This window comes from Sander vitreus, chromosome 7 (assembly GCF_031162955.1).
Source record: "Sander vitreus isolate 19-12246 chromosome 7, sanVit1, whole genome shotgun sequence".
Lineage (NCBI taxonomy): Eukaryota > Metazoa > Chordata > Actinopteri > Perciformes > Percidae > Sander > Sander vitreus.
In genome coordinates this window covers 24,100,793-24,115,058 of record NC_135861.1, presented here as the reverse complement: position 1 = coordinate 24,115,058, position 14,266 = coordinate 24,100,793, and the positions used below count along the sequence as shown (strand labels likewise).

The 14,266-nt window shown below is 38.9% G+C and overlaps 1 protein-coding gene across 1 annotated transcript in view; it reads right to left on the bottom strand.

Moving 5' to 3' along the window:
• The window catches only part of LOC144520341 (metabotropic glutamate receptor 4-like), a 151,327-nt gene that overhangs the window by 18,139 nt on the left and 118,922 nt on the right, over positions 1-14,266 (bottom strand). The window contains exon 6 of the mRNA XM_078254013.1: positions 4,784-4,984. Within this exon, the coding sequence (XP_078110139.1) occupies positions 4,784-4,984 (201 nt within the window). The remainder of the gene's footprint in view (positions 1-4,783; positions 4,985-14,266) is intronic.

Genomic DNA, 14,266 nt, shown 5'->3' with positions numbered 1-14,266 from the left:
ACCATTAGGGATGAAAACTAACTGCTGCAAACAAAGTGGCAAGTTAACCTTTATTATCCCCAACAATAAAAGGTTATGTTGACTACTGTATTAAAAAAATCCATCCATACTGAATTCATATTCATGTTTGCTCTCCCCCTTTGCTACTCTGTCTCTACTTGTCTAACTCTCTTACATAAATATATACACCACAATACCTCTGAGGAAGTAAATGCCAAATCATGTCATTTCTATTAATAGAATAATAATATTAGTATTACAATTACTGCCTTTGCATTCTGATTTCTTAAAAATTGAATAAGGGGGCCTGGGCCTACAAGTACAGGGAGGTTAAAGAAGGTAAGCTCATCCTCCCTCCCACTCCAACTTATACTGTAGATATGCTTTTTCAACCATGTTGAACACATGAACTTGTCTTACTTTAAATATTAGATGTTTAATATAAACCAACCAACAAAAACATGGAATCCAACTTGCCATCTAAAACGGGCAACAGCGTGCGTTTTTTTTTATCTGGCGTTCCTGTCAGCGGGGTGATGTTTGTCAGTAGTGTTCATATTCATCAAAAAAAATATTCATATGGCTGTTTTCTGATCTGCCACTGCTATGGTACATGTTTGGTTAGGTTTAGGCACTACTTGGTTAAGGGTAGGAAACCGTATCGTGGTTAATAGAAGCACTACTTTGAGGTTAATAAAGAATCATGGTTAATAGACAAAGAAAGAAAAATGGGAAACAGACAGTAGTGTTACCTGTCCATGTCAGGAAGTTTGGTGACATATCCATCCACACCAACCACCTCTCTGTGAGATTTTGTAAATGAAATGGTGTTGAACCTATAATCTATTTCATGTAGGTGCAATCCTGCGGGCGAAAAAGTCCTAGGCCTACTAATCCTATTCTGAGGCTGCAGCACCATCATTAACAGAATTATAATTCATAATCTTTTATTTCAAAGGGTTTACATCATTCACCTGCAATACTGTGGAACTCCTTTTTAATGGCTCTTACTTGTTTGTGTCCAGGGAACAATACAAACACGTTTAAAAAACATTTCAGAGCGAGTCACACTTTTCTGACGGCGCTTTGCTACAGTGGCTTTACTAATATGCTCTGCATCACCGATGTTGTACGACAGCTTCTTCATCAACAGGATCGTCGACAAAAGGAAATGCCATGTTTTGATTTTTTTTTTTTTTATTGTTTTATAGTCTGCCTAACACAGTTAATGACCCAACCCTGTTTTTTTTATTCATGCAGATAACAAACTGGGCTAAAATGTGCCTGATACAGACTGAATAAATGAGGAAATGGAAGAGGGAGGAGACTGAGAGAAAATCGAGGTTTATTTTTTGTTAAAGATAATTTTGACAGGACAGCTAGGTGAGAAAGAGAGGGGAAGACATGCAGGAAATTGTCACAGGTCGGATTCGAACCCTGGACCTCTGCATCGAGGCATACATCTCTCAGTATATGTGCGCCTGCTCTACCCACTGAACCAACCCAGCCACGAGAAACTCAAGGATTATTGAAGAAAACCTGCTCCCGACCAGGTTAGGTTCACAGGCTCAGTTGCCATAGTAACTGACTCTTAGGTTAAATTACCTCTCTTTCTGAAACGGGCTGGAGTAACCCCTCTTTTTCAGGTTTGATTAACCTCCCTTTCTGAAACAGACCCAGAGTTTCCCTCATCTCAGGGTTAACTAACTCAGAGTTTTCACTAAACCTGCTTTCTGAAACGGACCCCAGTAGGAATCGCCAGCACCTCCTGTTGTGTTCATTGGAGCACTCAGCCAAGCTGCAGGCACTGATGCTGGCAAATGCCCACTGCTGCAGAATCCAGAATCCAAAGTCTTTTTGCTTCATCCAAAAGTTCCTTTATTTTTTCTCATTTACCATAAATTATTCCTGTCATGTACTTGTACAGTACTTGCTGTGTAATGACTGTCCCTCATCCAAAGATCCCACCCTGTAATTGTCATACAAATAAATGTATAATTTAATGTATAATCATCCCTGAGGGCGGAGCAGGTTTGAGACGGTGTCCAACTCCTCTCATTGCATTCTGCTTAATTGCATGAACACTTTGAACCTCTACTCATCTGACGTATAATTAGCTCAAGTTGTTATAACCGCTAAAGCTGAACTAAGTTAGACCCCTTTCTGCATACGTTTATATTTTTAACAGCAGGTTAAAGTGGTGCATATGCTGCTTTCATGACCTCCTCCATGTATCTTTTCTGTTTAGCGGTAAGCCTATAATTAATTTTCAAAGTTTCAAAGGGCATCTTACTTGTTGCTATGTTAACATGTTACATTTGTATAATTATATATTTATATATAATTATATTACTTGCATGTGTTGAGACTGTAAATTACTGCCTAACTTTCCACCTTGTAAACATTTGTTTCTACATTCTTTAGCTGAAGATTTTATGTTCATCCTCATTTCCATAAGCAGTCACACCGTGTCTAAAACAAAAAAGCTCACAAAGCTAATATGAGGAGACTTTTCATATCTTATAATATGTAAATCATTTAGGCACTATTCACACATGCAGCAACAGCATGTCCAGTCAGTCTTTGTTCTGCATTTAAAAGTTCTAGTTCATATGCAGGACTATGATCGACAAACAGTACAAAATAAGGTGCAGCTTTAGCTTTGAAATGTGGAATTTTAACATGTCTCTGCCAACACTGGCATACAGCTGATGACAATGAGGTTGTGCACTAGGCCTCAGTGGAACGTTTACATAGTTTTTTATAGAGAGACGAACTTCTGTTAAAGGTGCCCTGCCACACAAAACCGTTTTTACTTGTATTTCTTGAAATATTTTAGGTCCATATGTGTTATGTCGGGAATGTGAAAATGAACTGCTACCTCCTCTGTCAGCTCTAGCCACTGAAAAGAAATAAGCGGAGAAATCAGGCCAATTACAAAAGCTGGTCAGTCTGATGTGGTGTTGCCTGAGCTCATTACTATTCATGAGCTCGCCCAGTTGCGCTGGGTAAAGGATGCTGATAGCCAGGCTCTCATTGGCTAGCTGTTAGCCAATCAGAGTACAAGCACCTTAGCTTGTTGAATATTAATGAGAACTGGCATAAATCGAGCTGAGTCTTCCTGCAGGCTTTCTATACCATACTAGAATGGCTTGAAACAATGTAACCAAGGCATTTTTTCCACAAAAAATGTTAGTCCATGGTAGAACTTCAGACATTACCACAAAGTAATGAAATATATGTGGCAGGGCACCTTTTAATAAACCTCATTCAAAATCACATTGACATTTGTAACTATGCAAATAACTGAAATAATAAAATCACCTTACTCAACAGTATGTTGGGTGGTTTACTCCATATGTTTAGATAAGGGCAGTCATTTTTTTGTTTTTTTTGCTGCCTTTTGATGAACACCATATCCCTTAACCCTTAGACGACTGCAGGTTAAACGGCACAGCTTGACAAAAGAGGTGTGTCCATGGGTGAGTCGAAGGGCCGCGGCTAGTAATAACAGCAGGACTGAGAGGACTTAGAATCATGTTAAGTTTCAACTGCTAATAGCAACTTATGTAGTGGATATAGCCTGACCCATGCTGGATTTTGAGGCCGATAACGATATTTGGTAGTTGTTAAAAATCTGATAAGGACATATGAATATATCAGCACACAACACAAAATCTTGGTACAGATCCCCTTTTTTGTTGCCACATATATATGAGACACTTTACAGTCTGACTTTGTCAGTGCTCCCTGTATGTAATGGTGACACTGTTTCTAAATTGCCTCAAACATAATTTGGCATTTCTGTACTGCAACTTCTTGTTCCTTATAGTTAAATCTCTACCGATATGATATATGAATGATGAAATATGCTGATATAACGGCCTGGCTGATTTATCGGTCTAGCTCTAGTAGTCAAGGCCAATTGTCATACAATATGGAAAGTAAATTCCAGGAACTTGTTTTTTCAGAAAGACTGATAAAAGAAATGATCTATGAGCGATTGCATTAATTTAATGAAGCTGGAAGCAGAGGCTCGACAGAAAGTGACATCAAAACGTTGGCTCTCAATTACATTTTAGATGTTCAGCTGATTTTTGTGTGACCTGTGTGTACATAAGTATATTCAACTCATACTTATTTCTGTCTCCAGAGATGACCACCCACTGTATTGGCCAGTTACACAAACAAATAGGATTTAAGTCTACATAGGACAGCCACTGGAAAACAAGTGATGCCTGTGTTTGATGGTGCCTTGTGTTAACTCTCTTCCCCCTCTCATGTATGTGCAATTTTAACTCTGAACCAGTGCACTTAAAGCAGGAGATATCTTACGTGGGCAATTCAGTACTGATAAGATAAGGTGGGAAATCTCACAAAGCACAGTTTCTGCACATCATAAACTATGATAAAACACGCAGTTCTGCTTCTGGTTGTCCACCCTCCTACGGATCTCAGCCTCTTATACTTACTGGAAATAATTAACATTCTGTAGCCTACTTGCTGGGAATAATTTACATTCAGTAGCCTGATAGTTGGAGACCACTCTATACTCACACAAAGCCTCTGCGTATGTTGGGCCCAAAAATGAATTGGACATAGGCTTTCAAGTTGCTTCAGATAGCACCGCACAGATGCCTCAGAATGATAGAGCTATAGGCTACAGTTCAGACTCCTTTGGTAGAAATTAACTGATTTCTTATGACACCATATACATTAGGAAGAATACTTGCCACTTTTTATACAGTACATGCAGTTCAGCTACCTCGGTTGAATTACACACCTGTAAAGTTGACATTGCGGATGTACTTGAGCAGCAGTGTGCCGTTGATGGTATCCATCTTGGAGCAGAGGCCAACTTTTCCAGGGCAGAGATCCTTGTGCATGTTATGTAGAGCATGAGCCATGGAATAAACTGCGTCGATCACAAACTGAACCTTCCCTTCTTGTTCGTAGGATGAGTCTTTCCCGATCCGCTCATGATCTAAAAGAAAACATTAACACAAAAATGTGTTTTATGTTCATGAAATTAGGCCCCTCATGGGACTAACTTGATGCATTCATAAACACTTGAAGGAATATTATCACTGATTTAGTTTAAGTTATAGATGTTCCCATGCTGTGTTTCACTGGCTGAGTCAATGCAATCATGACATCCGAGACTAGAATATTTGATGTGACTGACATAATATTCAGAACAAAAAAGCTGCTCCACAATCAGTCAAAAATGTAAGAACTAAACAATGATTGCTAGATGTGTAAAATCAAGCAAATCATAGCCTTTCAAGAGGCTTGATTACTCAATTGTGATTCCATCATTGCTGTACCATATTTAATATATTTAGAGATCGTGTTGAGTTGTGCATGTTAACCACTGATTATATGCTATTTCTTTTATACGTCAATCACAGCCTTTCTCATAATGGTCAGTCGCTCCCTGATAAAACGAGATTATTCAACAAGACTCTTTTGGTGTTCTATAACCTAATCTGTCTCACCTGATGCAGCTAAAAGCCTTTGCATTACTTGCGGCATCTTGCAAACATCTCAAGATATTCAAGAATCACCAACTTTTAAACTAAGCAAAGGTTGGGGCCATTGTCTGGACGCTCTCAGGTCTTGTTTATATGATCTTTTAGTGTTTATCCCCACAAAGTCACGTGCCACTTCACATCCATTTATCAAGAGCGGTGGAGGGGAAGACACAGCAAGATAAGTCTGATCATTCTTCAGTATTAATGTAATTAGTTATGACAGGTGTATATTAATCATAGCTGGGGTTGTTGCTTTTGTTAACCAATGCCCTGCCAGATAGGTTGAGCAGGAAGAATGACGGCAGGACACTGTTACCGCTTCAAGAAAGAGCAAGAAGTGACTGGAATTAAACTGCAAGATTAAATAAATTCCATCCTTTTAAAACAGCTGGAGTAGAAATACACCCCTTTTATGTATGCACCTCTTTACGTTAATCTGATGGCAATTTAACATCGGTCTCACTTCGGAATAAGCACGGCCGTTTCTCCCCATCGTGGTGTGACTGCGGCAAAAGAGGTTTAAAAAAAAACCCTCAGTAATTATCAATACCCAGCAAACTGCTTCACGTACAACATGTGAGCTCATAGGAATAACGAGTCCCAACACAATGCCCTGTCATCCAATGCTTGTAAACTGTCAGTTCTTAAAACGGGTGGCAAAATGTGCTCTAATAACTTGATGATAATAAAAAATATTAAATACTAATAAATGCATTATTATAATACAATTGATTCATTATCAAAACATATAGGTGGATTCACTGTGAGAAGTGGAGACAAATGTCCCTCGCACTCACGATGGTCATTTATCAACGTCAAAATCAGTTTTAAAATCAATCAGTGATGCAGCCTGTGAGAGAACAGGCTTTTTTTTTTTTTGCAATAACATTTTTGCATTTAACATTAGCAACAACACAGCATTGTGGCTTTTTCAGTAGATGTGCTATTGTGTCTGAATGAAGCCGTAATGAACGTGAAAGGATACCTATGTGTGAATAACAAAAAGCTGAGTTTGTTAACCCTGAGATGAGGGAAACTCTGGGTTTTCTGTTTCAGAAAGAGAGGTAACTTAAACTCAGTCAGTTACTATGGTAACTGAGTCTGTCAGAGACTGAGAGAAACTCAAGGTTTCTTCTCTCTCATTTCCTCATTCATTCATTCAGTCTGTATCAGGCACATTTTAATGCAGTTTGTTATCTGCATGAATCAAAACTTAATAAATAAAACTTATTGTTAGGCAGATTATAAAACGTTTTTTTCTCAAACGTCATGTCCTTTTGTCGACGATCCCGTTGAGGAAAAAGCTGTTTTAGGCCTACTTCACAGAGAGTTTACGTCGGGAGATGATATCGGAGTCCCGACTAAATGTATTTTCATTTCCACATTTGTTCACAGTCCATCAGATATGAAGATACCTTATCTGTCCTCATATCACTAACATCCACCATCGTAGACATGCTTTAACATCCCAGCAGATTCTTTGTGTCGCATTACGTTACACTGTTAATGCTTTACGCATTGACTCGAGCAGCAATTTTCTCCCACACCAATTCTCTCTCTGTTGTAGCAGCTGCTGTCTTGCTTTTTTAACGAAATACATGTTCAAACTCGCTGTATGTGCGCATGAGTATTTCCACCGACTGGTTTGTTTGTGGTTGTTACCATGGTGAATCATAGTATCATGGCTCCATTCATACTGCCTTTTTATTGTGGTGGTGCACGTGCGTGAACATACTCTGAGTTGATTGAACCAACTCATATCAGCTGTTCTGGAACCGAAAACTCAGAGTTTCCCATCTCAGGGTAAATCAACTCAGACATCAGGGTTAGACTCAGAGTTTGTTAAACCTCCTTCCTGAAACGGTCCCCAGTTCTATCACAGATTTTAGTGCTGTGATGGCTAGGTAAATACAGACACTCTGCTTTTCCTTCATTCTAATGTGTTGCTTATTTCCCCTTTTCTCAATGAATCCATGAGGACTACATTATAGATGTGTGCACTCTAAAATGTGTTGTCTGCAGTTGTATTTACCTTAATGTGACATTACAACAAGTATTTTAAAAGCATGTGAATGACAAAGCATTGGAAACGAATCCCCCCCTTGGAAATACGACATTTTGCATTCAGTAACGTGGAAGACAAGTGATCGTTGAAGTGACAGATAACATTTGAGAAATTTTTATTCTTTGTGAAAATTGGTTAAGAACTTACTGAAGGCAAAGCAAAAACACTGACACCATTTTTTGTGCTTTGAATCTTGATGCTTTTTTAGAATAATTAATTCACCTGATTTTGAACTCTACACAGCTTAAGGGGGAAAACATGTTATAACAAGTTATAGAGGAATTTGTATTACAGCACCTCATTTCATCGGTAGCACTAATGAAAGAGTCATTCTGAATAATAGCTAATGTCAATAACACAATGTGGAAAAGTGGAAAGAGTGATCATGATCAATGTGGTGTGCTCATGTGTATGCTCTAGTGAAAATTGGCCACACTGTGCTTTTGCAGGCTGTTTTTTTTAATTACTGAAATGTTATTGCTCTGACATTTTGTAATAAGCATGCAAGGTAGCATTATTTCAGTCCTTTGTGCCATTGCTTTCAATTAAGGTTAACTTCAATAGTACGCAGCAAATGCTTGGCCTTTTCGCTTTCTCATTCACGGGTTTGTGGCGAGACGAACACAACACAGGACGATGTAAACAGTGCATCATGTCCAGATAACAAAAAGCGACATGAAGCAGTTGATAAAGTGAAATCAGATTTTGTTTGCACGCACTGTTGTAAGATGTCTGTGGCAGCCATGTCTTATCTCAACAGAGACCCTTCATTTTAACAGGTTTGAGCTTTAAACAGCTGAATAGTATTTGTTTGTCTTGGTGTTTTTATCTATATGCTCCCCCAGTATTTGCTCGCTGAAAAGAGGCAATTTAACATCCGTGACAAGGCTCTGAGTGTTTAAGCAGCTTGAATATTGCCAGTTATTCTGTAAATGTGCTACAGGCAAAGGGAATCATGGATAGGCAGTCTGTCTGTTTTTGTGGCTGTCACAGCCTCTCATTTTATTGTCTCCCTCTCTGAACCACTCTGTTATTTTTCTCTCTCTTTTACACATAGATATACAAAGACATTTGGTAATTAATGCAAGATGCCTCAGAGGTTCGCACTTCCAGCACACAGCCATAAGGTCCTGTATGAAGTTTCCTCCAGTTTCCGCTCACTGTCCAAAGCAAGCAAGTCAGGAAAGGCTTTTGGCCCATTAAAATGAAGCAATAAGTGATTCCGTGTCATAGGTTATGACCTCATACAAAGGATTTCAAGGATTTAATGGGCGTAAACAGGTCAAAGTAAAAAAAGAATGGAAAAAGTGCAGCAGAAGTGTTTGTTTTTTCCTCCTTTCTAATCATTTTAATCATCGTGATCAAAACTCATATCAGACATAATTATTACTAAAAGCAGATTGCTATATTGTTATAATAATATTGCACTTTTCTAAAAAAACTGTTTACAAAGTGCTTTACATACAATCAAACCCAAAGCAGGAAGGGATGTGGAAAAAATGTCATTAAATGTCAAAAAAGTTAACGCTCCTTTTTAGTCCTGGTGATTTTGTGTGTGAGGCCACATGGACAGACATGTAAAATCACTTTCACCGAGTTGAAGCCATTGCCTTATAAATAACAGTCCTCCCTACAATCCTGCTCCCTCAACTTGCTCTTGTTGCGGACAGTGTGCTCCCCAGCAGTCAGCTCCCCCTGCTGTCCATAAGGTGCCTCTGCACCCGTTCCATTTCAGACCCTCCCACCAGCCTTTGGGCCACGCCTCCTCTTTTACATACGCTTTTGAAATGCCAAACGCTAGATCAAAATGGAAAAGGTGAATCTTAAAATGTCAAAGGTCAATTGCCAAATGTAAAATTAAAAAGATAAAATTTCAAATTGAAAATTATAAAGTGCAAAGGCTAAAATAAAAAAAATAAAAATTCTATTTGAGATTTTAATTTAAGTATTTCCATTTAAGCTTTTTCATTTCACATTTTGAGTTTCATATTTTGATGTTTTTCTTTTCTTATTTCCATTGAGATTGTCAATGTCATCTTTCAGTTTAAGATTTCAGTTTGAGCATTCATATTTAAGCTTTGCATTTTACATTTGACATTGTCACTTTTTGTTAAATTGAATTATGGCATGATTATTTGTAATAGCGTAGTAAAATGATATTTTTTAATTCAATCTCTTTTCGTTTTCTCTTTGGACTTTCAATTTGAATTATGGATAAGTATATCCTCCATAAGACAGACAGGAACTGGATGTTGAAATGTGCTGCAGGAAGGTTAGTCAGCAGTGCAAAACAAGCATTGATGTGAATGAAGATGAAACCTTGCGACTGTATCTTTTTTTTTATTATCAGTGCCTTAAAAGTTTTCATCAAGGCAAACCTTGAGATTGTGAAAGAACACAATGCTCCAGAAAGCTCCAGGTCACACTGTATGCTCTTGCTCGCCAATATTCCTTTCAATGGAGGCAAATTGCATCCCTTGTATTCAAGTTAGAGGGGTGCAAAGATTTCATTTTATTACTTGCACACTGTGATTTTTTTCTTTGTGATGCTGAGAATTATAGGCTATCTGTCCAACTAATGTGCTTAGATGATAGAGCAGCCTGGATGGTTCTTTATTGGAAGGGCGTAGTTAATGTTGACAAAGTTGGTCAATTTTCAAGAAATGTTTCAACTTTTTCCAAATGTTAGGGTTTGCTGCTTTTGCTTATCTTACATTATAGTAAAGATTCCCATTGACCAAACAGTTAATAGATAAGTCTAGAAAACAATTCAAAGATGAATCAATTATGAAAATAATCTTTAGTTGCAGCCCTGTCATGCGTGTTCAATTATTGAATCTTAGACTGTGTCAGAGTTTAAGTCAAATATAACCTCAATTTCATTTTGGTGTTAACACATTTTGTGCCACATTACCAAGGTCACAGTAACTGCTACTTTTCTTCACCTAACTGAACTGAAATTATGCTGTCATCAAAATGTATTACAAAACATACAGTAAATAGTTTAGGTTTAAGGCAAACTTTTAAGGGACATCCACTTTTGGTTAACGTAGGTTTTTTTTGGCATTAAAAGTCTCTAGAATAATAGTTCAAATGATTTCCTTAGGTGGCCTTAGTGGGTTTGACAAACAGTGGTTGACAACCATTACAACCCTCTCCCATTTTGTTATTCTAATTAAGAAGATTGGGCATCATCACCCAAGGGACACAAATAGACTACAGTGCTTGTCCTCATAGCGTCCAAAGACACAGTTGTTCAGATGAAGGGAACTCATTGTTGCAGCTGCAAGCTATGTACAGCAAATGAGTTTAAACTGCCTTTAAACAATAATTAATTATAGGAAATGTCAAAGGTAAGAAATTGAGTATAACAAACAGGATATCTTTTCCCCATTGCCATTATACAGAGTACATATTCTAAACCACTGCAGGTCAATCATAATTTCTCCACAGTGAAGAGAACGTCTTTTTGTTGTTGTCTCTGGCTTATCTTTTACTCGAACCTTGATATACTGTACTTGTTGCAACTTAAGATAAATTCGGTGGTGTTCTTGATGTTTTCAGTGAACAATTAAGCATGCATGCAGGCATGTACTCGTGTCTGGTAGCCTTGATGACTCATGTCTGCAGGGATGCAAAGCAACAGAATGACTCAAGCCAGTTTGCTTCATTCAAATTTTAAACCTCAATGCGTGCTGAAATGACATAAACAAGAGGCTGTGCCCATGCAGGTCCGTGTAACGCTTATCAGTTCAATTTTCTAAGCACAAACGGACATTTGGAAAAACAGAAAAATGGGTTCAAATATCCAATTTTTTTCTGCCTTGACAAATAAAAAAAAATTGGATCTTTAACCTGTCTTTCCAAGTTTCTGTTTTTATTCAGAGGATCAGAAATATAGAAAATTACAAAATTGCGTCTGGGCTCCAATTAATCAATACTGCAATGATATTCTCTCCCTCTTTCTGCCTAGCTCCGCCCCACCCCCCACTCGAGCACAGCAGCCAGACCTAAAGACAGAATGAGAATGGATGACGTGTTGGAAGTTGAATATACAAAAACATTCAACGTTCATCAAGAGGTGAAACGCTTGTCGATATCCAGCACATACTTGAATCAAGATCGCCTAGTGTCTATATTTAAAGTGTCATCCTCCGCCCATACACAGGACCACTCGGAGGTGGAGTGGCAGTCGGGAGAGTCGGGACTTTTCCGGGTGGGCCAGTAGTGTTTTCCGGTACTGCCCGGTCTGATACAAGTTATAGCCTACATTGCAAGTTCTTAGCAACACCATCCGCTGCCCGCGTTGGTCAAACTGTGCAGCCTCTGCTCAACCCGTGTGGCGGGCCGCAACAGCCTCTTATTTCAATAATATCTAATGGTGGAAAGCCAAAAAAGAAAAGGGAAAGGTGGCGCTGTGATGGTCAGACTCAAAAGGAAAAAAGGGATCGTGTTGCTGTGCTGTGTGTTGTTCATTCATTCACCATCCGAACATTCATCTCCCCTCTTCTCAACAAGATTCGAAATTATATTCTCGTAATTATCCAGAGTCAACATGACTGCCCCGAGTCTTCTTGAATGACCGCCTAAACACATCCAGACACACCCACGAGAATAGCTAACCAGTCGTTGGTAACTAGGTGGAACGAGGGAGAGAATATCATTGCAGTATTGAATAATTGGAGCCCAGATGTAATTTTCTAAATTTCTGATCCTCTGAATAAAAACAGAAAATAGGAAAAACAAGTTAAAGATCCAATTTTTTAATTTGTCAAGGCGGAAAAAATGAAAAATTGGATATTTTAACCCATTTTTCTGTTTTTCCAAATGTCTGTCTGTGCTTAGAAAATCGAACTGATAAGCGTCACACGGACCCATGCAGAGACTTTCATCTTTGCCAACAGCCCAGTATGACCAGTAATGAATTATAGGTGATGCTGCATAGAGTGGTTAGATTGTTGGCAAATTGCTCTATACTGTATTCTACTTTCTAGTATTGTTTCATATTTTAGGATACAAAAGCTAAAGCACTGAACAAACTTCTGTCTAGATTTGAGGACTTTAGATTTGAGTTGGTCTGTTCACTGCATCATTTCTGACCTGTGCCACTGTGACGAGAAAGGAGAATCTAATGCCATGATACTGTGCAACATTTTTCTATTATTACCAATTTGTAAGTGCTCAGGTTGTATCATAGATTCTCATTCATTGTGTTCTGCAAAACAGGATTGCGTTTTCTGGTTCAGCAGCATGAAATAGTTTGATGTACAGTGAATTGTCTGAGCAGATCTGATAGCAAACTTGAGAATAATTGGATTCTACACACCAAACAATTCACATTTGAACCAGTGACAAACTAAAACTATGTTGTTATGACACTGATAGAAAGGTCTTAACAGAATGGAACCCTTTTTAAAAGCTTGATAGCACAGTTTTCAAATTTGAAATTTAGAAAAAGCTATTGGAATTGTTTGCTCAACCTATCTGGTAAGCAGCGATTGTCCAACCATAGCTTAGCAACCGTAACTAGGCAAATGTAAAGGTAGATCATGGAGACATTTTTAACGTTCATGATCAAATAGCATCATATTGCACACCCCTACTGTCAAGATTTGGATTTCTCCAAATGCTGAAGCGTTGAACATGGGACATTGAACACAGTAAGAGCAATGTTTATCTTTTAGAGAGTTTGGAGTCTTGCTCTATTGGATTTGGAGTTGGACACTACAGCAACCTCAGCTAAAGCCGTCACCCGAGATGGCGCTAAATTTGCCAAACTCTTTGCTTAGTCCTCACCCTAAAAGCCTTTTTTAATGTGACTGAATTTTGATGAATTGACTGGATGCTCTCGCTGTTCCACTTCCTGCCCGGCTGTTCAAACGCCCCACGGCTCGCGTAAAAAATAGACCTGGCATGCATTTTTAGCGGCGCAGGGAAGCGCTTCTCGAACAATTCTGGGACGCGCCGCGTCACGGCTGGTGGAGTACCAAGCATTGACTTGAATTACTGCGATTGCTCTCGGGGGTCATGGTACTGCCGGAATGCACCGCAGACGGGCCTGTTGGAAAATAGGGGTAATCAGATGCCCTAACCACCTCAGGTGGCTCCGTTCAAAGCGGCGGCTGTACTTTTATTTCCTCATGGATGACTTTGCTTCTCGCCCTATCTCTAAGGGAGATGCCAGTCACCCTCCTGAAAAAAAACATTTCAGCTTCTTGTACCCGCAATCTAGTTCTTTCGGTCCTGACCTAGTCTTCATTACCATAGGTAAGGGCAGGAACGAAAATTGACCAGTAGATCGAGAGCTTTGCCTCCCGGCTCAGCTCTCTTTTCGTCACAACGGTGCGGTAAAGCGAATGCAGTACTCTGATTCTCCGGCTAATCTCCATTGTCCCCTCACTCACGGACAAGACCCGTGGTACCTGAACTCCTCTACTTGGGGAGTTGTTGAATTGTATTGTGTTATACTGACAGTTGTTTCTCTGTATAGTACAGTGGGTGTATTTTAACACATTCGGAGAATTAAAATAAGGAGGCTATGGTCTGTTCAGGTATTCAAGATAGTATTTTTGCTGCACCCTGGAATATTCACACAGAGGAGTAAAATGATCTGTGGGGTCAGGGGTTACATTGTACATCTGAGGCTACAAAGTAAATCTTCTTGACC